At 42.0% G+C, this 25,802-nt stretch overlaps 1 protein-coding gene across 2 annotated transcripts in view; it reads left to right on the top strand.

Moving 5' to 3' along the window:
* FRMD3 (FERM domain containing 3) overlaps positions 1 to 25,802 on the top strand; it is a 308,803-nt gene that overhangs the window by 169,507 nt on the left and 113,494 nt on the right. For both annotated transcript variants that reach the window (XM_045470330.1, XM_045470329.1), the window contains exons 4-5: positions 17,929 to 18,007; positions 23,914 to 24,011. In XM_045470330.1, coding sequence (XP_045326286.1) covers positions 17,929 to 18,007; positions 23,914 to 24,011 — 177 coding nt within the window. The remainder of the gene's footprint in view (positions 1 to 17,928; positions 18,008 to 23,913; positions 24,012 to 25,802) is intronic.

The raw sequence follows: 25,802 nt of genomic DNA, 5'->3' as shown, positions 1-25,802 counted from the left end.
TAAAAGCTGTGTAAAATTCAATTTCCAAACCAGATGGGGTGACTCACTAGCTCTAGGAAGTGGTAAAGGTCTTGTCCATCACCCAGTCTGCTGTTGTATTTTTGAGGACATTACTGAACAAGAAATTATGTAATTTTCCCAAGATCACAAATCTAGTTTTGTTGTTGACGATGGTGTCTTTTAGTATCAAGAATTTCTTTATTCTTATATGTATATCCTGGAAACATTAACTTTAAATTAGAAAAAAATTTAAAATAGGGCTTGTATATTGTTAACCCAGAGAAACTGGGTTCAACTCCTGGAACTCATCCAAAAGGATCTATCTGGTTGCAGAACTCCAGGCAACTTCCTTCTTGGGTATCCTTTTATACTTTGACTGCTTTTGAGAAGCCATTGAGGACAAAATTTCTTGGAGGAACGGTTTGATGGTAGACTTTCAGGTTCTTTTCCCTGACCCTATTGAGATACCTTTACCTATGGGTGTTCCTAGGAATGGTGTTTCCCAGGGTTGGCTGAGGTCAGCTGCCCTGATTAACAAACTCTCTACAAAGGCATTATTATTTCTTACTAGTATTTTTTAAAACTTTATTTTTATTTTACTTTTTATTTAAAGGTTTTCAATTTTAATGAGATATAATTGACATGTAACATTGTATAAGTTTAAGATGTGTAACATAATGATTTGATATATGTATATGTTGCAAAATGATTACCATGGTAAGATTAGTTAATATCCATTACCTCACATAGATATTCACACCTCATGTATTAAAATAGGTTTTAAATGTCCATGCTTTTTCTTAGTTCAAAATAATTTAAAATGAAAACTCAAACTATTTCCTTTCTCTTCCCCCTTGTATCTCCAAGCCCACTCTGAAGAAATAACTGTTAACAATATTTTGTATATCCTTCTGGGATTTCTTATGTATATATAAACTTCCCCAATGTATGTGAGACCTTTTATAAACAAAAAATGAGATCAATCTGTAAACATTTTTCTTCACATTGTTATTTTTTAGTAATTTTAGAGGGTTTTGTTTTTTTTTTTTTTTTTTTTTTTTTTTTTTTTTTTTTTTTTTTTTTAGTATCGGTGATTGATGACTGGCTTCATTTTAAAAATGGCTGATAAGTACATGCATGTATAATTAATAGACATCAAAATATTTTCTAATATTTTGCTATTATACATTATGCTACAATAAACATTCTTGTATGTACTTTCTTGAATCTTATGCAAGTACATCTGTATTAGAAATTCCTTTTAGAAATGAAATTGTTGGATTAAAAGTTATACATATTTTTCATTTCCTTAGTGATAAATATCCATTTAAAGACCTTATAGTAAGTTATTCCCAACAATGTTACATGACAGTGCTTGTTTCCCCCAAATCTTGCTGAAAATAGGCAGAATCAAACTTATTTTTATGTTGACTCCAAATATTAAGGAAGAGAAATATTTAATTGAGAGAATAGTTAGTTGGACAGCTCCTTAGTTTGGTATACATTTTAAAGTGGAAAAACTTCTTAAACCAAAGTCTTTTTTCTCCTCTGAATTTAAATTTTACTTTTTAAATGAACATAAAGTAAAATTGACCTAATTTTGGTGTATAGTTCTATAAATTTTAACATACAGGTTTGTATAATCTCCAGTACAGTCAGGGTAGAGACTATATCCATCACCCTCAAAACCTCCCTTGTGCTCTCCTTTTGTAGTCACACACCTCCTCCCCTAGCCACTAGCAACCCCTGATTTGTTCTCTCAGTATAGTTTGTGTCCTTTGAGAATGTCATATAAATGGAATCCTAAAGCATGCAATCCTTTGAGACTGGCTTCTTGAATCAGCATTAATTACTCGGAGAATCAGCCAAGTTGCTTTGTTTGTGGATACATGAAACAAAATTAATTTAAAAAATTGGTCTTTGTAAATGTCAAGAAAGTGATGAACCTCTAGCAAGACTGATAAAGAAAAAAAAAAATAGAAGACACAAGTTACCAATACCAGGAATGAAAGAGAGGCTATCACTACAGACCCCACAGAACAACTCTGGGCATTTAAGTTTGGCAGCTTAGATGAAATGGGCTCATTCCTCAAATACCAGGAATTACCAAAACTCACCCAATATGAAATACATAACTTGAGAATTTTTGTAATTATCAAGGAAAGTAGGTTAAAAAACTTCCAGACAAGAAAATCTCCAACCCATTTGCTATTGCTCTGTTGCTGCCAGAGCCCCCTTTGCCTTAACTAGGAGCTTCTCTTGGAGCTTTCACCATCCATGGTGGTGCCCTTCCAGTATCTCAGAGATCTCTCCAGGGGATACCATAGGAAAAGACTGTGGAGAATCCAACACCAGTTCAGTGGTCCTTTGAATTCTTGTTGTCTTTTCCACTCTACCTACTATTATTTACTTTCTAGTGTCCTTAGGTAGCTGCTGTACACATTCTGTCCAGGTTTTATAGCTGCATTCAGTGGGAGAGACAGGGTAGGGTGCAATGAATCAGTACTTCCTGGAACTGGAAACTTCAGATCAAACTTTTTATCGTTCCTTGTTGACTAGGTCAAAATGAAAGTAGGCTACATAATTTGGGAAGTATTAAGGGGAATATCTTCTTCATTTCCCTATTCCATCATTGCATGTCCATAAGCTCAAATGTGGACTGTGCTTTGATCTCTTTCTTTCCAGAGTATTCAGATAGTGGGTTGTCTGCAGATTAAGTGTTAAATGAAATGGGATATTTTGGATGTTCGGTTTTCAGAGTCTTTCTTTCCCATGTAGGAATAGTGAATGTTCTCACTTATACCCTACAGATTTTGGCCTTGTTCCCATAACTGTAGAATGTAGTTTAGTGTGTTCACATGTAGTAGCACACATCAAGAGAACAGAACTTTCATGTCTTGTAGGATCTATTTAACCACAAAAACTGTATTAGCATGAAGAGGTTTTAAAAAGTTATACATTATGACTCAGACATGCACAAATGTGACATTATTTCCCCATGACTGAATTCAATTTGCTGTGAGCCTCTTTTCCTTTGGGGACAAAAAAGTTCAGTCTTGCCACTTCAGGGTAATTTAAGATCTGCCAGTTTAGAATTTGATCTCTTTCAGGAAATTACTCAGTGAATTCATTATTTAAACATAGTCACTTGAAAGTGCATACTTCCGTATTGGGGTATTTTTCCCATACCAAGAGCTTTTCCTCTTTCTCCATTCCCAGAATGGCATCATGAGGCAGGGGAAGCTTACGTATCATCATGGCAGTGAGGGTGACATCTCTCTTGTGCCCAGTCCTCTGAATCTTCCTGTGGCCTGTCTTCTGTGACTTGGCCTTTGTTTGCTGCCCTCTTTCCCCACTGCATCCTCTCGGAATGTGACTGGTCCCATTTGGCCTTTCAGTGTGTGCTGGCATATGCTGCTAAGACCTGTGCTCCTGGCCATTGTCTTGCCCTGCATGTCTACAGAGTGTCACTCTGGTGGTGCCCTCTCCAGGTACCTTTCACTCACTGGCTCTTAGCACTTCTGTATTTACCACTGGGACAGGCAGACACTGCTCAGCCTCTTCTGTGCCATGCTTCAGCCTCAGGAAAACTTATGTACACCATGTAAGGTCCTCCTCTGCTTAAATACAGCATGGGGCCATTTCTTCAGTGTCCTTCACTGACACTCACAGTGTCCTTCAAAGTCGTAACACAACACTTCCCCAAACTACTCCAGGATTTCTTTGTCTTGCTCCCATGCCTCACTCTGTTCAGCCAAGCTAGGGTGTTCAGGGGTGCTGGATGCCTTTGCATAGCTCCATATAGCATCTTAAATGTGGTTTTGTCCTCTGGGTCTCTCCAGGCTCTCTACTTGTCTTCCTTCCTCACCCCCTACCCACAATTAATACTGGTTTTTGTCCTTGGATACAAGATTAATATCCTGAAACAATACTTATTCATAAGCAGCAACTATTTCTGAAATGTAATGGGAAAAAGGGCTATTGCTTACAATAGCAATAACAAATAAAAACATAAATTACTCACAAATAAATATAACAAGAAATGTGCAAAATCTATATAAATTTTGAAATTTTACTGTGGAGTAGATAAAAAGAGTTCAGTAAATGGAGACTTCTTAGCTTCCATTTGATATTGTGAAGGTCAATTTTTTTTTTTTTTTGCAAATTAATGCATACCTTCAAATAATTTTCAAATCAAAATATCAATGAGATCCCTTATGGCATTTAACAAACTGATTCTAAAGCTCATTTACAGGGGCGTCTGGGTGGCTCAGTCGGTTAAGCGTTAACTTCAGCTCAGGCCATGATCTCATGGTCTGTGAGTTTGAGCCCTATGTCAGGCTCTGTGCTGACAGCTCAGAGCCGGAAGCCTGCTTCTTCGGATTCTGTGGCTCCCTCTCTCTCTGCCATTCCCTGTTCATGGTCTGTCTGTCTGTCTGTCTGTCTCTCTCTCAAAATAAACATTTAAAAAAAATGTGAAAAAGGCTCATTTACAAAAAAAAATGCTTCGGAATAGCTGATAAATATGTGAAAAAGAACAATGATAGGGTCCTTGTTTTATTAGGTAGCAAATCAAGGCATATGAGCTATAATTATTGAGTCCTCGTGATAGACACGTTAAGATAGACACAGGAATAGGAAAAGAAACCAAACAGAAAAAGAAAAAAACCCTTCAAACCGACCCATTATTTGTGAGAATATGGGTTATGATAAAGATTGTATTTCCTATCAGAAAGATGGATTTCAAGGCATGATTTTATGGATTGCCTTTCCACTTGGAAAAAGAAAAGAAGCTAAAGATCTACCTCACACCATGGGATTAATTCCTGATAAATTCAAAAGCCCAATATATTTAATCATCTATACAAGTTTTAGGTAAAAATTCAGGACTATTTCTTATAATTATGGAGTAGGGCTTCCTAAGGAAAATATAAAAAACAGAAATAATGAAGCAAAATGCTGACAAATTTGTGGAAAAATTAAACTCATGTACCAGAATATTTGCTTTGCTACTGCAAATGAGCAGTAGATTTTCAGTAAATATTTGTCGAGTGAATGAGTATAAAACAAATTATAAATAAATGAAAACACAAGCAAAATAAATAATGGGAGAGCATTTGCCAACTACCTAACGAGTCGTAAATATGCAGAATCTATAAAGTGTGATGGTATAAATCCAAAGATAAACAACTCAATAAAAAATGTGTAAAGACCCATAGAAGGAATAAAAATAAATGGCCAGGAAACTCATAAACAGGTTCTCAATATCATTAGTAACAAGGAAAATGTAAATTAAGGTATTTTCTGTTACACTGGGAAAATGGTTAACACTGATAATATCCAATTGATGAGGATGAGGGTAACACTTCTGGTGGGGGCGTATAAACTAGAAAAGCCATTTGGGAGGGAAATTTGGACATATCTTTCTAGATTAAAGATGTCTGCGTCCCTCACATGCTAATGACAAACGATCTGTCCTAGGCATAATAAGTGAAGAACTATAACAAAATGGTGGTAATTTAACCATTGGATTCCTTTTAGTTCTTTCATTTTTGTCAAAGCGCTCAAAAAAGCAGCTGGAAGGTAATATAAAAATTATGTTTTAGCTGATTTGATTACATTTTTGTTGTTGAATTAAAATTCTCTCTAAAGGTATCAGCCATCGCTCATTTGGACTCATCTGATGAGTTAACTTTCTCTCTGTGTAGAATAAACTGCTTTGTATAGGAGATTCTTGAATTTTAATTTTGCACTGTGCAATGATATGCTTCATAGGTTAGTTTAGAATGATTAACAATATTCAACATCAAAATTTATGAGACTAAGTGGTGAATTCAAAGAAAGCACCTAGGATATTTAAAGTATAAATCAGAAGTAAAAGTGTAGATGTGTTTAAAAAAAAATGCCTATGTCTTTTGATCCAATGAGCTCATCTCCATGAATCTATTGAAAGCAAAGTTTATCCAAGCACAGGTATATATTAATGCAAGGATATCTGTTGTAGCGTTACTTATAGCACCGAGAATTGGAAGAAATAAAAAGCCTGTAATTTTGGCAAGGCTGAATAAATTGTGGAATACAGTCATTAGCCTGTAGATTGACACTGAAATATTTATTAGATAGATCTTGGAGTTAAGAAAGCAGGTAAAGATACCACCTAGAGAATGATCCCTATATATGAAAATAAACAGATAATTTTATTTTATTAAAAAAATTTTTTTCAATGTTTATTTTTGAGACAGAGACAGAGCATGAATGGGGAGGGTCAGAGAGAGGGAGACACAGAATTTGAAGCAGGCTCCAGGCTCCGAGCTGTCAGCACAGAGCCTGACCTGGGGCACGAACTCATAAATCACGAGATCATGACCTGAGCCGAAGTCGGACGCTTAACCGACCAAGCCACCCAGGTGCCCCTAAACAGATTATTTTAGATGAATATGTAAGTGCAGAGAAATTCTGCAAACGTCTGTACTAACTGGTTACCTCAGGGGAAGAGAGTAGGGTAGAGGGAGGTGACGAAATACATTCTATTATATATAGTTATATTTTGGGGGTACTTGGGTGGCTCAGTTGGTTAAGCATCTGACTCTTGATTTTGGCTCAGGTTGTGATCTTGCGGTTGGTGGGATTGAGCCCTGCGTCTGGCTCTGTGCATGGAGCCTGTTTGGGATCCTCTCTCTCTCTCTCTCTCTCTCTCTCTCTCTCTCTCTCTCTGTCTTCTCTCTCTTCTCTCTCCCCCTGCCCCTCTCCTGCTTGCATTCTCATTATCTCTCTCTCTCTCTCTGTCTCTCTCTCAAAATAACTGCATATTTTTAAGTATTTGTATGTTTTACTCAGATCCTTTTTTTAAGGTTTATTGTGTGTGTGTGTGTGTGTGTGTGTGTTTGAGAGAGAGAGAGAGAGAGAGAGAGAGAGAGAGAGAGAGAGAGAGAGAATCCCAAGCAGGCTCCATGCTCAGCACAGAGCCTGATGCAGGGCTCAAACCTATGAACCATGGGACCATAACCTGAGCCGAAATCAAGAGTCGGATGCTTAACGGTCTGAGCCACCGAGGTACCCCTACTCATCTTTTACAATGAGAATATTTTCCTAGATCTCTTGGTAATAAAGAGAAAACAAACAGAAGGAGAGACTGTTTTATGTAAAAATTGAGAAAGAGAGGGAGAGGGAAAGTTAGGGGGGAGAGAAGTGGGGAGTGAGGAAGGGAGGAATCAAAGTTCATTATGCATTAAGAATGTACTATAGAAGGGCACCCAGGTGGCTCAGTGGGTAAAGCATCTGATTTAGGCTCAGGTCATGATCTTGTGGTTCATGGGTCCGCGTCGGGCTCTGTGCCTACAGCTCTGAGCCTGGAGCCTGCTTCAGATTCTGTGTCTTCCTCTCTCTGCCCCTCCCCCACTCATGCTCTCCCCCCTCCCCCAAAAATAAATAAGCATAAAAATTAAAAAAAAAAAAAGAATCTGCTATAGCAAAAACATACCTAGATGAAAGAAGGCTCACCTCCAGGGAGGTTCTCTGCTTAATCCTGGTTGGTACCTGATTAGCCCCGCTGGATAGTTAAGATCACCTTCTTGCTCTATTTATCAGACACTGTGCTGCTGCCAAGCACCCTGAAGGAACAGGGGTGCTTGAAAATGGCTTCTGCATGCAAATCAGGATGGGGATTACCGCCAGCTTCTGCATAATACATGGTGTAACTCAGCCATAGAGCAATGTCGAGTCAAGTTTGCTGGCTGGTGTCTGGAGCGTTCCTTCCCTGAAGTTATGATGGCTCTGCCTGGAAGCCTGAGAGGGCATGTAATTTCTCTCTCTGATGGCGCTGTTTGTGAAACTGTATTTATGTGGCATTCTTTAGCTTTCTAGCACCCCTTGAGGCTAAACTACTGAATAGTCCCCTTGCTGCTGAATAATTTCCTCAAAGGGGAACGTATCTTCTTCTGCAGCATACAGAGAGAGTACAAGGAGCCTAGATTTTTGCTCTGGGGTGAGGAACAGAAGGAGAAAAACCATAGGTCCCATACCTATCCATGAGGCCAGTTTGGATGCCTGCCTGCCGCCGGTTTTGTTCTTCCAGTGACTCTGTTTGCTGAGTACGTTGGTTTCCTCGAGGGCTGCCATAACAAAACTATCCCCACTGGGTGGCTTAGAAAAATAGAAATTCATTCTCTCACAGTTGTGGAGACTGGAAGACTGAACTCCAGGTATCAGCAGGGCCGTGCTCCCTCTGAAGGCTCTAGGAGAGAATTCTTCCTTGCCTCTTCTTGCTCTTGGTGATTGCTGGCTGGCCTTGGTGTTCCTTCCCTGGCTTGTAGCTGTATCATTCCAATTCCTATCTCCATCTTCATATCACTTTCTCCCTGTGTTTCTCTGTGTCTGTGTCCAAGTCTGTTTCCTTTCTCTTACAAAGATAACAGTCATTGGCTTTAGGGATCACTCTAACCCAGTAGGACTTCATGTTAATTACATCGCGAAGACCCTATTTCCAAAGAGGGTTACATTTTGATGTTCTAGGTGGGCAGGAATTTCCCAGGGAACACTACCCAGCCCACTGCACTGAGTGACCTCCACTCAGATCTCCCACATCCTTTAATATTTCTGTTTATTCTTTCAGTTACCTTCATGCTTTTGCTTTGTGGCTCATTTCCCCACTTTTTGTATGTGTTCTTTCTTGCAGACCTCGATCATATGCTTCTGATAGTAAAGTTTCATACATTTTACTTCTCCAGACACCCATAGTGACAGTAACCCCATCTCTGACCTCTTGGGGCGGTCTGTCCCATTGGCCTCATTATATACTTGTCTAATCATATCCCCTGTATTTAATTTGGAAGATTTCTTCACCTGGTCCATGGCTTAAGCTAGGGCTATGCATGTAATCAGTACCTAATAAATGCTTGTGGACTAGAATAAAAAATGTTCCTTTTAGGGACCAGGTAAAAGAAGATCAACTGTCGTGTTCTTTAAAAACAAATCAAAACACACACCTGATGAAAACCCATTGCATAAATCAAGTAACTGTAGGTCTCCAGCTGTTGTGGTTTAGTTGTGGCTTAGTTGTGGCTGTTTTCATTCTTTCCAGCTTTCTTCATTCCATTGCTTCTCTCCAGCTTTGGAAGCCAGCTTCTGTTATTCTAGTGATAGCTCAGTAGGTTTGGCATGGTATCTCTTTTTCTTCCAGGTACAACTGTTTCACTGAAAATTCCCAAATTTGGTCCTTGTATCAGAAAGTCCTTGCAGTGTGGGCCTATAAGTGGTCTTCATGTTGCACTCTTGTGTTATTTCCAATATGGAAAGAAATAATGGTAACGAGAGTAATGACAAAAAAAAAAAAAAACCCTTAGATTATGGTGTGCAATTCTAAATGATATGCACATGCGATAAGTCACAGACTGATAATTTTTAGCCTTGTCCTTATGGTATGGTTGGTGACATTGATGTCATTTTTACTGAGTATAATGGTCAGTTCTTGGGCTTCAGGGAGGACCCAATACCCCTCCTCTTTGGAAGGAGGGAGGGGATGGGGTGTCGGAGAGAGCAGAAGGAAAAGAGCATCACCCTTGTATCACTGGGAGATACCTTCCAGGGGCTTCTTTCTACCTTCAGGAGCACCCATGTTTCCTGGGCCACACGATTCAAACCTATACGTGTGTGGGTGGTCTAAATGTGTGAATGATAACCCCAATGGACCAGGAGATTCCATGCTTGGAATGGGAGTACTGGAGGCAATGCAAACATGGGTCAAGTAGGTGGTTTTATTCAGGTCTCTTTCCATTTGGTTGGAAATCCTTTATAATGCCTCATTTTTGGATGCAATTTTGTAGTATAAAATCTTAGTATGCAGTTACATAAGTCATTGAACTTGGCTTTTATAATTATCATCATTACTAGTTGATTCACACCTACCGACATGATTCCTCAGGGTGTAGTTAGTTATACAACATCTGCAGCAAGCAGACACCTGGATCTCCTGCCTTCAGTTTTATGTACTTTTGCTAACTTTTTGTTTTTGTTTTTGTTTTGCTAAAATTCTCAGGTCATTGCACCCTGCTCTCCGGGAGCAAAGTGGGGAAACCAAAAAGTTCATTTGACTGACTTTATTGAGATATTTGCTTTATTGTGGTGGTCTAGAACCAAACCCACGGTAGCTCTGAGGTATGCTTATGTAGGTCTAGGTCAAGTTGAAGGGCTTTCCCTCATCTACATCAGTTTCTTTTTTGTCCTCTAGAATAGTAACAAATCCTATGGGTTGGGTACTTAGGTCTCAGACAGTCTGCTGAGAGCTTTATGTCATTAATTCATATAATCCTCATCATGGGCTCTATATCAGGGATCAACGAACTATGGCCCTGAGGCCAAAAGCAGCCTGCCATCTGTTTTTTATGGCCTATTGGCTAAAAGTAGGTTTCATAGTTTTAAATGGTTGGGGAGGGGGAAGCAAAAGACAAGACTTTGTGATCTGTGAAGATGATCTGAAATTCAGATTTCAGTGTCATATTGGAACACAGCCATGCCATTGATCTACATCTTGTCTGTTGTTGCTTTTGCCTTATGCCAGCTGAGCAGAGTAGTTGAGACAGAGACCTTGAATCCCGCAAAGTCAAAAGTAAAAGTTCACTGATCCTTAATATGGGTGGTTGGTTCCATTATTATCCCCATTTTACAGAGAAGGAAATGGAAGCTGAGAGTTTTCAGTTTGGCTGTAGCAATTTGTCCCAATGCTGAACTTGAGATTAGAAGTGGTGTACCAAAGTCCCTGTTAGAGCTTCTTCTGAACAGCACAGGCAGCCAGAGAGTTCCGAGAGCAAGTGTTTATGAAGCAGCGGCTTGGTGATCCAGGATCCCCTACGAAGTTCTCAGTGCATCCATTTGTGTGTGTGGGCGCGCCTGCCTGTGTGATTCCAACCTAAGAGAACTGTAACAGGAGGAGGTTGAATTAAATACAATGAAAAAAAAAAAAAAAAAAACCCTCTCTGCTTTGGAAGTAGAGGCAACACAGTGCCAGTAGCATCTTGGAGGCTGCTGGTTGTCATTTCAGTGGAAGAATGACGGAGGGATTATCACTCTTGATGATGATGATAGTAACAGTTGTCGCGGCAAGATCATAATCGTTTCCAGCGAGAAGAGAGCAGTCGTTAAGAGAGCAGTTCTCCGGCTGGCTCGTTAAAACATCCCAAGAGTTATAGTTCGTTGAATGAGTGAGTAATACTCTGCCCTTTTGGTGCTCAAGTGTCCTTTTGCGCATGTGCACAGAGTTTGTGCTCCTGAGTGGTTCGTAGAAGAGACAGCACCGATAAATCCATCGGTGTCACTATGCATGCTGTATGCACAATGAAGTGGGGTGTGCCCCTCGGTTCTCACTGTAAAGCCCCTGTCCCCCTCCCCGAAAGACACGGGAGGGACATTGTTCATTCGGTTAAGAGTGAAAAAGGTATTGGTGGTGCTGAGAAGACCAGGAGTCTCTGTTGCCTGCTAGGGGCCCTTTGGGAAACGAGCCTCCTGTTTGCAGGCTCTAGAGGTCTTGTTGGCAACAATAAACCCTTTGCAGTGTTTCTCCCAAGTCTTAAAATCTGACAGATTGATCAGTGCCCCCCGCCCCTGCCCCTGCCCCTGCCGTGGAGTCCCAGGAGAGACAGTCCAAGTTATAAGAGTTGCCCTAACATCTGCTGGAGCCACCAGCTCTAAGCTTCAACTGCAGTTTAACGGAGTTTGGGGGGTGGATTCTTCATAGGTGTCAGCCTGAGTGTTTATGATAAAGATCATGTGTTTATATGTATGTCCCTACAGTTATGCTTTTTGTTTTCCTATAGCTCTACACCACGATTGGAGGAAGACTCCTTTTATGACAGGCCACTAAGTGATGTTCCTCTCGAAAAAACCTCCCCCAAACCCTAATTGTTCTTATAAATATTTGAGAACAGTCATTGGTTAAAAATAGAAAGTTGTTTTTTTTCATTTTCACCCAGGACCCTGCTCAGCTAATCCTTGCACACCCCAACCCCATTTCTGGGCAAGATCTCGAAGTGGAGATGAGAAAATCTGTCTCTGCCTTATAAATGGCTCTTCCTCTCCCCGTGTTCTGTGTTAACCAGCTACCCAAATGATAATAACTGGGCTCTGCTGATGCCCAAAGGGGCCACTGAGCTGTCCTATGGAGACGCTTGGCCTCCCCAGCCCTCGTCTGGCAGGTAACGGACCTCTGTGAGACAGGGGCCCTGTTATCCTCAGTGCAGTTACATGCTCCAGGCATTTTTAAAGTGGATTTTGGCATTTCCCCCCTCCTCTGCTACTCAGTGGTATTCTCGTTTTTAGCACTTACGTGGCTGAGTAAATGTTTCTCAGCTGAATTCAATTCAGGCTTCTCCATTTCTTTTTCTCATTTGCAACTCTTCATATCCTTCTCTCCTTCCAGTAGGAGTAGGCTAAACATCCCAATGAAACGAAAGTTCATATTTAGGTAGTGTGCCATGTGCACTTGCCAAGGGCCTGTACAAACACCTGTGCAAGGTAGATGTGGCCCCTGGTGCTGTCCCCTCTTCCAGAGCAGGAAACTGAGAATGTAGGTGGCTTGCTCGAAGTCACTGTTGGAAGTCCCCCTCCAAATCTGGGGACTCATCCCTTGGTAGATTTGAGGTTACCTCCACCCTGTGTGCCCCTGTCACTGATGCCGAAGCCTTAGTACCTCAGTAGAAATGGGCTACAGCGTCTTCCCCCATGGGGCCACCATGCTGCCTGGTCTAGTAAAGACACACAGTGGATGTTCATGATGACACCATGGTATAGGGTCCCAGTTCAGGGTGTGGGCTCCATGTCTGGTGGTTCCTATTCCCTGGGTAGCTCCTTCATCAGATGTTTCCAGGTACTGATCATGTACCAAATGGTTGGCACAGATAAGAGTCATCCTTTATCCTTTTACTCCTGTAGCTTAAGGATAAGAAGGTGTGGAAGTTGGAATGGCATAGACCTGTAGTCTCTTGGAGAAGGGAATAGGCTCATCTCTACAAGGGAACAGCCATTTATAAACAGGACATTTAGACATGTCCCAGCCAGCTGCCAGGTTGATCGTGGGAAGGCTCCTTTTGTACACAAATCCAAGTTCATTTACCCAATACACAGCAAAACCAATCACTGAGACATCAAATATGCAGCAAGGAAAGGGTTTATTGGAGAGGTAACCAAACAAGGAGATGTTTGCGTGGGGGGGGGGGGCAAGCTGCACATCTGCCTCCTCAAAGCAGGAGAATCAGGGATACTTAAAGGCAAATGAAGAAGGACCTGGGTATAGAGGAGAGGAGCTACGTAACTTCAGAATCCGGTAATAAGTAGGGGACTTGTTTTCTGTACCTGTCGGGATCTTCTGCCTACGTTGTCAGTGGCATCCTTAGTATGATCTAAGGGTTGAGTTTTAGGCGCTTCTGTGTCAAAAGTGCATCCATTGGACTCACACACATGTGCAAAGAGATGGCCAGTAGTTTGACTGGTTCTGGCCAGTTTCACGGTAAAGCCTTGAGTCTCTGCAAAACAATTAAATTAACATTTTGCTATCATGGTCTCAGGTAAGAATGCCATGTATGGAAACATGGCTGCAGGCTGTATTCCGAGAACAAGCAGATTTGGGTTAAGAGTTACAGTTGTACTTATTAGTCCCATTAACACTTTGGTTACCAGTTTCACTTTTACAGTTAGTTACCCAGTTGGTGTGGGTGCGTGCCAGTGCTCCAAACCAGTGCCAGCACTTTTGGGAGTGAGTTTTCCCCTATCCCCTGGTTTAATGACATAACATTTTAAATCGTATTTCTTCCCTTCATTGGTTTTCTGGACGGTAGTAAAGGGAATTGCACTTACCTGCGTGGATTTAGTCATAGTGGGGAGGGTAAAAGGGAACAGAGGTGGGGGTGGTCTTTTTTCACCCCTTAAATCCTTTCTGCTTTATTCTTTATTTTCTGTTGATCATAGCATTTATTACCTTCTAATGACCTATTTATTTCACTTATTAATTTTGATTTTATGCCTGTTTATTCCATTAGAATATGTCTTCCATGAAGACCTAACTTGTGTCTTTTTATAGCTACTCTTATTTGTACATCTGAACTTGTGCCTAATACCTAGTAGGTCCTCAATAAGCATTTGTTGATTGAATTAATTAATCCTCCCTGTAGAAATAGCTATTGCAACCAACTCTAGAGTTCCTGAATTTGTTCCAGATGTTGAAGGGCAGAAATTGAAATATAGGGTCAGAAGTTTTCAAAAATCTCAATCCTAGGAATTGCCATAATAACTCAGACCATGGGCCTTCTAGACCAGTATTTTGATGGGATGAATGGTGATGGTAGGGCATGGCTTTTTTTTTTTTTTTTTTTTTTTTTTTTGACATCTGCCTCAAAGTTTGGGGTTAATCATTCAGCCAGACAGAGTCCATCTTTTATCAATAATTAGCTCTGGGGATAAAAAGTTGAACAAGATATATAGCTCCACACCCTCATAAATCTTGTCATCCATAACTAGATTAACATTTTGGGGGAGAAATTATTTATCTTTTCAGCCTGATCCAGCCCTGTCAAAAAGCATTCCTTAACTTATTTGATTCGTAATATAATTTTGCATCCAGAGCCTTAAGAGAGTTTCTCAAGGAGAAGCCTGTTGCCACATTGACTTTTTCAGGCCTGGGCAAGGAGGTTGAACTTCTCGTCAGCTCAGATCCCTGGTGCAATACATGGTTCACTATGTCAAAGTCATGTGCTCCTTTTAACTTACAAGGAAACTCTTTTTCTTTTATTGGTAACATGGGGTCAATACTGCTGGATCAATATGAGAGAAAGACACAGTTGGGGTATATATGATGGTAGAAGAAAATGGATAGAAAATTTCAGACTTGAAGTTATCTCTTTTTTCTGCTGCGTGCTCTCATCCCTTCTCTGATAATGGGTCTGGTGGTGAGTGTATCCCCAGTACCTTGTATTAATTTTCTCCATGATCACGTCCTAGAAAATGAAAGATGTCAGATGTGACTTTCTGTGTGACTGAGCAACAGCACATATGAAAAAGATTAAGAGTGTTGGCCAATTAGAAACTCAGAGTGAATCGACAATGAGATGAGGCTCGTGAGGGGGAGCAACAGTTATGTCCAAACTGAGGCTGGTGATGTTCCCCTTACCCTAGTGGATGTGGCAGTCCCTGGGGGGTGCTTGAGGAAATAAACAAGAATATACCCAGAATGGGGGCACTCCAAACTGTTTCATGTGAAGAGCAGTTGAAGAATGGAGGATGTTTATTATCGAGAAGACTCAGAAGGACCATAAGTACTACTTAAGAACTTCCTCCAAATGAGGGAAGGGCTTTGCATGTGGGAGAAGCATTAGACCATTCTGGAGCCTGAGGCTGAGAACGAGGATGCCTGGGCTGGACTTCCTACAGTGAGGGGTGTTCAAAGATGGTTGCCTGGGGAGCTGTCTGAGCCTCAGTGCCTGATTCCTTAGGCAAAGTCAAGAGTCCTGATTTGTAGCCAGTGAGCTCAGATATCTACTGAAGCCAGCCTAGGGCACAGTAAGCAGATATGCTGACCAGGAGGAAGAGAAAATGACAGCTCTAGTTTGGAGTCCTCTTCTGTGATCCTTCTTTCCCCAGTTTGCTTTCAGTGGGCTTTTATTTTTTCAGCTCCCTTTAAAACATTTGCATGTACCTACTGACCCAACAATTCCAAATTTGGAAGTCTGTATTTTAAAAATAAAAATATAAATACAAATACTTGATGAAGTATGCACAAGGGTGTATATAAAAATATTACAGAAATGTCGAAGCAACCTGAATGACAATTAAAAGAAAATAGTGGAATGAATTCAGATGTATCCGTAATATGAACTACTATGCAGTTAATATAGACAACGAGTTGGATCTATGACTACTGTCCTAGAAGGATGGGAAGACTATAGAGTGAAGTGAGAAAAGCAAGAGAAACATATGTAGCGTGATCTCCTTTTGTGAGAATAAGTTATAAAAAAAAATCCCTTACATATGTGATCATATTGGCATATATTTGCATGAGTATGGCAAAAAGGATGGAAGCATATAGGTGAAATTGTTGACAGTGGTTGGAGAGTTGGAAGGGCAAAGTGGGTGGGGACCTGAGAGACAGAAGGGACAGGAATAGAGACAAAGAAGGAAAATGAAAGGGGATGGTTTATCCATTCATCCATCTGTCCATCTGTTATCTGTCCATCTATCAATCTATTATCTATCCATCTGTCTGTCTATCGATTATCTTCATTGGTTGTGCTTAAACATGTATTAATTTTGAAGACTAATAAAAGAAGCTATAAAGAAAAATTCCTTTTTTATGCTGTTTCCATTGTTTGCTCCGTTGTTCTTGTCTTATAAAAACTGTCTCAACCTTTCTATTAAAGACAGCCCAGAGGTTTCCTAATGAAAAACCATCAGCTCTAATCCTTTAAAGGTGGTGACTTAAACACATTAAATCTGGGGAATGTGTAAAGATTAAATATTTTGAGTTAAAACTGAACTTCTAGATATCATGAAAGATGAATGACTGGAGAATCATTTGTATTTTTTCTTCGTTGTTTCTTTGCTGGTGTTTATTTTCTCCTAGTGCTCCAGAAAAACTGTTTCCTTAAATCCAGGGAACACAGGGTTGGGTTAGAAGCATCCAACTCAGGAAATTTGCTAGTTCCTGGTGGGGAAGTAGGGCATTGAATGGAAAGAGCTCTGACATCTGTGTGTGTGGGTGTATGTGTATAATCGGTTTGTCTCTGCTGAGATGGCCAGAAAGATGCTTCTGTGTTTTCCTGTGATTTGGATGCTTTCTTTCAAATTATTTTTAAGAACTGTTTTCCATATTAAATTATACTCAATATGCATTCATATTTGATGCTGATAGTTCTCTCTACATCATTTGTCTACATACAGAATAGCCCCAGGCATTATAGAGATGGCTGGGGATTTAACCCCTCCTTATTATGAAAGAGGATTCTTGGACAAGAATAGGACACTGTTTCCTGTTTGCATTTGGGTGTAGAGTCAGAGCTGATCCCAAGTAGCCATACTGATACAAAAGCAAAACATGAGTGGGTATTTGAGATCCATAGAAATAATTATACTAACTGTCGTATTTCTTTAATTTTAAGGGGTTCATTTTATGTGCTGTTTGGAATTTGAATGCATCTTACTACACTTGTGTGCATTTATTAGATTAATATTGCAAGTCAACAGTGGTTTCATAATTAAGGATGTCAGAAGTCCTGCAGAATCACTTAGTTGGTCCTTGAGTTCCAGATACTTAATGCAATTAGAACATTCTAGAATCATGAACCTCAATCAGAATATCAGACTGCTATCTCGATTCATAGAAATCAGGCAGTTATAAAAGCGTTTATTTTCATAGTGACGCCTCGTAGATAATATCAAAATAATACCAAAAATGTATACAAAGTAGAATGTGTGCATGGCTGACTCATTTTTAAAATCATTTTAAAAATTGCGATTTTAGTTCAAAGGCACCATCATTTTGGGAAAACTAGTCATGTGCAGTGACATTTTTCCACCTCACAGTCTGAAAAATACTTTGCTAGGCCCAAGGCCTGAACGGGCAATTTATCTGTCACAAGGGGGTGGGAAGAATCTGAAGGAAGAATATCATTTGAAGCTGTGACCTGGAGAGAACGTGATGTGGAAAGATGTGCTAACTGACTAGGTTGCCTGTGTCCCGCATTTGCTTTGGGTGTCCTGTCAAGCGTTTTCTTTAATTGTCGCTGTGGCTTTGTTTCCCTGGGCATAAGATCTGTTTCCTCCAGAAAAATCTCTTTCTCCCCGGCCCCCACCCCCAAGCTAGGCCGTAACTTCACAGCTGACTTTCCTGTGTGTGTTGGAATCCATGGTCTTTTGCTGCTTTTCTCATGCCTTTTCTTTATGATGTTTCAGCTCATCCACCATACACCATGTGCTTTAGAGTGAAATTCTACCCACATGAACCCTTGAAGATTAAAGAAGAGCTCACAAGGTATTTTTCGTTTGTTTGTATGTTTCACGTGCACCTTTAACCAGCCAGGGCCTCCAAGTCCTAGCTGTGCCTCCTGTCTCGATCAGAACGTCTCACCGAAGCAGGCGCTCAGTTTGGCGTTTTGGCTTGGCGTGTTTCTCTTGCGCTTCATTGCCTTGGGATTTTTCAAACCGTTGTCATTGGGAGTGTAATTAACTGCACACACAAAAAGTGGTGGTTATAAGAAGGAGGTATTCTCTGAAAACATCTGACAGTGGGGTGCTAAAAATAAATAGATGGTGACGGTCTTTAGGATACAGGCAAATTCATGGCTAGTGCAGCCCCTGGGACAATCTCTTGGATCTAAGCTGTTCAGGAAGGGAAAAGATCACTGGGTAGTACGGACCATCACCCCACATTCCGCTTGCTGAATGGCCAACCTTGGGGCTGTCTTCCCTCTACTTGGAGACTTTTCTCAGGCCAACTCTGAATTTTCCACTTCTTCAGCCTCTTCCCTTCTGATCTGCCTCGACTGGGACCATATCCAGGTCTCCTTCTGGGTTTTGCTTTTGAGAGCAGCCTCAGCCAGTGCAGCTGAGCAGGGTCCCAGGAAGGCCGACTCGGTGGGTGGTGAAGAGCTGACACATGCTTAGTTCTCGATGAGGCTCTGGTTAGGGGACTCCAGACATCACTGTGCACACTTATCCCTCAGAATAATCTGCATAGGTCCGAACGCAGCAGAGATGCACGGTGATACATGGGGTTCTTGGATATTTTGCCTCCTCCTATTCACAGGTCTCCAGTAAAGCTTGACCATTTTGGCACTGAGGTGACCTTGTCAGGGAGCAGATGGTTCCTTTCTCCATTATTAATTTGTACACAGCCATTAGTGAGGTTTGTACTTGGGGACGGGGGCAGGGCATGTGTGGAAATGAGGGATGGATACATAAGTAATGGACACTAAGTGGAGGCTGGCAGTTTGCAATCTGGCTTGCTTTGTTAAAAAAAAGATTAGAACTCACCTAACACAAGTTAATTTCACCATTTCAAAGTGTACAATTCAGTGTCATTAAGTACATTCCCATTGTTGGGTAACCATCACCACTGTCTCATTCCAAAACTTTTTCTCGTCACCAAAAGGGAACACCATACCCAGTAGCAGTCTCTAGTCACTCTCTTCTCCCCCAGCCCCTGACACCTGACGACCACTCATCTGCTCATTTACTCTGCCTAGTCTGGACATTTTGTATGAGTGGAATCATGTAATATGTGGCAGGGGCTGTGTGAACTACCAAAAAAAAAAAAAAAAAAAGACATTTGTCCTGCCTTCTCGGTGCCCATAATGTAACTAGAAGAATCAAATCAAATACTAACTCTGGGCATTATTTAGTCAGATGCCACAATGGCTCACTTTTGTCATTTGTTTTTATAATTTTGTCTGGAGGATAAAAATTGAATATGTGTCATGATATAAGTTAAGCGTGGATCTTTTGTTGTTGAGAAGAGTCCCATTTGAAAGTAGAAGAATATAAAGTGTTAGTTAACAACTCTAGTTAAATTCCTCTCGATTAAATTTGCTAGCATTTCCCTGCATTAGACTGAATAGCTAAGGTATGAACAGTGGAAGATTGTGAACATCTTTATGTCTCCAAAGGAAATTAAGACAATGCCCTGTTCTTGCACAGATAGAAATGGGCTTTTCTTAGTCAATACAATCCTTAGAATTCAAAATGAATCTAAAAACTGTGGAATGCCCCTGGTACTTATGGCTTAAACTATCTTGAAAGAAGTTAGTCTTTTGATAAGTTGTTATTTTGTTGTAAGATTGATCTAAGGTTTAAATTGTTTTAATGTTTATTTATTTTTGACAGAGAGAGAGAGAGAGAGAGAGAGGACAGAGCGTGAGCAGAGGAGGGGTGGAGAGAGAGGGAGACACAGAATCCGAAGCAGGCTTCAGGCTCTGTGCTGTCAGAGCAGAGCCCGATGCAGGGCTCGAACTCATGAACCATGAGATCATGACCTGAGCCAAAGTCAGACGCTTAACCAACTGAGCCAACCAGGTGCCCCAGATTGATCTAAAGTTTAGGAAGAATTTGCTACATGAGAAGTTAAGATCACATTCGTGACCGTGCTTAGGGGTAAAGAGACATTGGAGAAAAGGCAGGTTGGAAAGAGTCAAACCACAAATACTCATAAAAAAAAGGATATTTGAGATCATTTTTTATTCATTTATTTCTCCATTTACACAGTCCTCTTTCAATCCTTTAGATTTCTGGGGCTTTTGTAAATGCTGTATACAATTGAATATAATCAAAGTATGTTGGTTTTAATTTTGTTTTTAAAGAACCATTTTTAAGTTCATGTTAGAGAAGCAGTATCATTAATGATGACACAAGAATGTTTGCCCCAGATCTTCTTGTGCTTTTGTTGCTTAGTCTTTTTATACAGGAGTGATACTAAAAGGAGATGCAATATTACTATTTTTTGGTTGCTATTATATTAAAAAATGAGTATCTGATCCTGAAGCTATTTGTAAGGCTCAGTGGATTATGTTGAACCCACAATAATCTATGATTATCTCTAGAGATCACTGATCTCTAGACCCAAGCTCAGACGTTGTGAAAAGCAGATTTTCTTTTCTCTGGAAGCTTCCATCAAATTTGATTACGAGTTATGAGAGGAGAACTCACGCATCTCATTCATCAGTATATAAACTTGATAAAAGTGGAAAGGAATGCTTTTTGTTCAGTGTGTAACATTTAACACATAGACAAGAAACTTCATGGTATTTGGCCTAGTAGCTTGCAGCCTTTAAAAAGGGAAAGATTTGATCGTACTTGCGTGACCTTGGTAGTCTGAATGCTCTATGGCTGAGGTCTTTCAAGTGAGGTCCCCAGACCAGCAGCAGCAGCAGCAGCACCTGGGAACCTGGTCCCTGTTCCAGACCTGGGAACGGGGCTCAGCAATCTATATTTTCATGAGCCTTCCTAGGTAATTTTAAAGCATGTCAAAATTTGAGAACTACTCTAAGGCAAATGGATTTTCAAAAGTATTAGTTTCTTCTGGTAGATATGACCGTGTACCTCAGGAGGGTTAGTGTGTTCACAAAGTTGTGCATGATCTAATTCCAGAACGTTTTTATCACACCCCAGTAGGAAGCCAGTACCCATCCAGTCATTTCCTGTTTCCCCTCCTTGCAACCCCCCTCTGGCAGCCATTCTTCGACTACCTGTCTATTCAGGTTTCCCTATTCTGGACATTTCATACAATACAATACGTGGCTTTTTATGTCTGGCTTCTTTTCATGTAGCTTCATGTTTTCCAGGTCCATCCGTGCTGTGGCACGTAGCACTACTTTCCTCTGGATGGCTGAACAATATTCCATTGCATGATATTCCTCTTTCTTTTATCTGTTCATCAGTTGGTGGGCATTTGGGTTTTTCTACTTGGTAGCTATTATGAATATTGCTGCTAGGAACATTTGTGTCCATGTTTTTGTGAGGACCCAGATTCGTATTTAATTGGTAGGGTCCACAGCTTGGTAGTGTAAATTTTTATTTTATTTTATTTTATTTTAGAGAGAGAGTGTGAACCGGGGAGAGGGGCGAGGGGCAGAGGGAGAGAGACAAATTTTAAGCAGTCTCCACGCTGACTGTGAAGACTGATGTGGGGCTCGATCCCACAGCCCTGGGATCATGACCCGAGCCAAAATCAAGAGTTGGAGGCTCAGCCAACTGAGCCACCCAGGTGCCCCATAGCTTGGTAGTTTTTAAAAGCTCCTCCAGGTGGTTCTAATGTGTGGTCATTAGAACCTGGATTGGAACCTTATTACTCAAAGTGTGGTCCACGGGCCTGCAGCACAGCCTCACCAGGGAGCTGATTAGAAACACGGACTCTTGGGTCCCCTGGGTGGCTCAGTCAGTCGAGCATCTGACTTTGGTTCAGGTATGAGCCTGTTCCTGAGTTCAACCCCACATGAGGTTCTGTGCTGACAGCTCAGAGCCTGGAGCCTGCTTCAGATTCTGTGTCTCTCTCTTTCTCTGCCCCTCCCCCACTCACAGTCCCCCCCCCCCTCTCTCTCAAAAATAAACATTAAAATTTTTTTTTTAATTTGAAAATTTGAAGAAATATGGACTCTGATCCCCACCCCAATCTAATGAATCACAATCCACATTCTGACAGAATTTCTGGGTAATTCACGCTCTCACAGAAGTGTGAGAGGCACTCGTGTAAGGAGCTGTCTGGGTCCTTACCTGCCAAGCGTAATGCTGTTTCTCTGACAACATACGTACCAAACTCTGGGCGAGAAATTTGTTGGAGACTGTCTTTATGCCCTGCAAACAATTCTATACAAAGTTGAGGACAAAGAGTGTCATCTGAGCCTCTACAGTGGCCCCAGTGCCTAGCGCCGTGTGCGGCATAAAGCAGGTACAGGATAAAGGTTCATCAAATGGAAACACTGGTGAGCCTCTGAACACTTCAGCATGTTCAGCATGCTCTAGGTGATCCAGTGGCCAGACCGGGGAGCTCCAGGCCTCAGGGGCTGTGTGATCTTAGCACGTTAGTCACGCTCCCTGATGTGCGTTGTGTACCTGGCTCACGCACTGGGTAACAGATCATCGGAGCCCTGGGTGTGGCGACTTGGACCAGTTGAGTGCCCCCACCTGGTTCCAAGAACCTGGAATTAAAAAGAGTGGTCTCTGAGAGTTAAATGAAAAAAAAAAAAAAAAAACAAAGAATCTGCACAAATGCAGGGTCACTTTAGTCAGAAACCGTAGACCCCAAGCCTGAGCCTTGCAGGAAAGAATCAACGTGGCTAAGAGATATGAGGAAATCTAAAGGGGGCTTGATCAGCATGGAGAACAAAAGGGACAGTGACAAGGTGAGCCTGAGCCAGGGGTTGCAAACCTGCCTGTCCCCTCTCCCCTGGCTGAATGGGGCCCGCGCGTACTTTTTGTTTGGCACTACAGTGTTTTAAAAAACAGAATTTGTTGCAACATTTAAAATTCAAAGGATTCCACTTCTAAACCGGTCTCTTTGATTTTCTGGAAAAGCTGGCTGCCCTTGGCCGGCTTTCTGTGCTGCGTCACCAGGCTGACCCTGCCCGGGAGCCGGTGATTTCCGCTCTGCCTCCTGGAGCCCCTGACACTAGCCTGTTTCACTCATTATCGGGTTGCCTGGCTCTTGTGGGCACCTGAGTTTCCCGTCCCTGGAGAGGGGGACGGGGCACTGAGCAGATGACAGCTCTCGTTGTGAATTAATTGGCTTTCTGGCCTCCTAACCAAGTCCTTTTGAGATTGATTAATGTGAGTCTGTCTGCCCCTGAGACTAATCTCTGGATACTGACTGAGTCCATTTCCTGACTCTCTGTTTCACAGGGAGCGTGGGCAACGTGGACCTGAGGTGGGATGGATGTCCCCCGTCCTTCCAGGGACCGTGGCTGCTGGGCCCTGTGGCTTTCTTCTGTTCCCGTGTCTTTTTTTTTTTTTTCTTTTAATTTAATTTTTGTTTGTTTATTTGAGAGAGAGAGAGACAGAGGGGGAGAGAGAGAATCCCAAGCAGGCTTCGCACGGTCAGCGCAGAGCCCGATGTGGGGCCCAAACTCACAAACCGTGAGATCATGACCTGCGCCGAAACCAAGAGTCAAACTCTTAACTGACTGAGCCACCCAGGCGCCCGGCTCATGTCTGTTTAAAAGGGGCCAGCCACCCAGTTTTGGAAGCTGCCACAGTCACTTCAGATTTCCTCAATCCAGAGGGCCCCTCAGTTTGCCCTGCTTGTCCTCCCAGGGGCCTGGTGTGGCTCAGCCACTCCACGGGGCTGGGTCGGGCCCCGCCGGTCCAGCTGGACAAAGCATGAACGATTCTTCTGCTTCTTCCAGGCCTCAGCCCAAACACAGGGTGACTCCTTCTCGTTTTGTATTGCAGGTATCTTCTGTACCTGCAAATTAAAAGAGATATTTTCCATGGTCGACTGCTCTGCTCCTTTTCAGATGCTGCCTACCTGGGTGCCTGTATCATTCAAGGTAAGCGTGGCTGTAGCTGCCCACCCGCTCCGAAGGGAGGCCGGGGGCTCTATGCTCTGAGTTCTGACCACCAGGTGTGGTGCCTAATGGGTGTCACGAGGAGGAAAAGTTTGTCCAGGGAGGTAGGTGTCAAATAGGGGTCATTTCAGACATTTGAAATGAAATTCCAAAAAAAACAATTATACATATATATATATATATATATATATATATATATATATAAATTATGTTTAGGTTTTAAATTTATTATATTTATTGTTTAAAAATACTTTTAAAAATAATTAAAAATATATTTGTATATAAATTATAAAATTACACTTAGAGGGGTGCCTGGGTGGCTCAGTGGGTTAAGCATCTGACTGTTGATGTCAGGTCTTTTTTTTTTTTTTTTTAATTGTATTACATCTTTTTTCCTGTTTGTTTATTTTTGAGAGAGAGAGATGGAATGCAAGTGGGGGAAGGACAGAGAGAGAGGGAGACACAGAATCCGAAGCAGCTCCAGGCTCAGGTAGCATCATGAGGAAAGCACCAGGCTCACAGTCTGTCAGACTCGGGTCCAGCCTCCCTTCCCATCTGCTGGCTATTTCACCACAGACAAATTATTTCAGCTCTTTAAGCATATATTACATGGGGTGGCGTTTCACGCCTGTGTGAAGATTTCACGAGGCTTCCTTTCAGGGTTGAACGAGCCCCAGAGGATGGGGCAGCGGGAAACTGTAAAGGCATATGACCCAGGGTTGGCTTCTGGATGTCTCTACCTATAAGGAAAACTACCTGGAAGGCCGTCTTCTGGGCCCAAGGTGGCGCATGGCCCGTGGGGGTGGTTCTAGGACCCAAGCAAAGGATGACTCAGGTGTTCTGTTCCCCTGGGCCAGTGGGGGGCAGCTGGCAGCAGCAAGTCCTGTTTGGAGGGACCCAGGTGATGCAGCCATTTGCTGTGTGGATGCTAATGGCATGTTGATGAGAGACGGGGAGCAGGAGGCAGGGGGCAGGGGAAGAGAGGGGCAGTTGTCAAGTGAGCATGTCCTGTTTATAAAGGGTCTAGGATAACAAAGGAGCTTATGATGGGTCCTAAGCAGATCATGACAGACGTCTGCCTATTATAATTCCAAGCTTCACTCAGAGCTTAAGAAAGAGACCCATCGTTCCCCTGGGGTTTCACTGTCGCCCACTACGGTCCCTGTGGGGTGCTCTGTGCTGTGAAATGGTTCCTTGGGCCCTGTTTCCGGGGTGGGGAGGGGAGCTTCCTGAGAATTCTGAAGAGTGTTGTCTGTGCTGTTTTCTCCTTCCCCTGGGGTCCACCTGGTGCTGCACAGCGCGTTTGGCAGAGGTGTTCAAACCCGTGGAGATATTCAAGTTTGAAGTCAGAACTACAGTGATAGGGTGATGGGACATAGTCCTTCCATCTGTCCCAAGGTGGAGTATGTGTTTCCCCAAACCACCTCTCTTACAGCAGAGCTAAGGGATGTGAGAACCCATAGGCCTCCTCCTTTCCGGTGAGATTGCAAATTCCTGGTTAGGGTCCACTGTCCTCTGTAAGGGAAAAGCAGATCAATACTAATCCAAGCAACAGACCAGCACATGAGCATTTCAGAACACATTTAGGCATTAGTGAATCACGGTCAAGTCTCCAAGGACAAGCTCAATATGGATCTGTAACGGGAAACCCGCCATCCTATTTTGTGTTTGAAATAAAGCCACTAAGTCTCCCTCCAGACAATCAGGGCCCTCGGTGCTATTACCCCTGACCACATGCACAGATGCTGTGGAGAAATAGAGCTAGAAATGGAC

Source organism: Leopardus geoffroyi, chromosome D4 (genome assembly GCF_018350155.1).
Source record: "Leopardus geoffroyi isolate Oge1 chromosome D4, O.geoffroyi_Oge1_pat1.0, whole genome shotgun sequence".
NCBI lineage: Eukaryota > Metazoa > Chordata > Mammalia > Carnivora > Felidae > Leopardus > Leopardus geoffroyi.
Note: the sequence above shows the minus strand (reverse complement) of the source record. Positions and strands in the feature narration are given on the sequence as shown.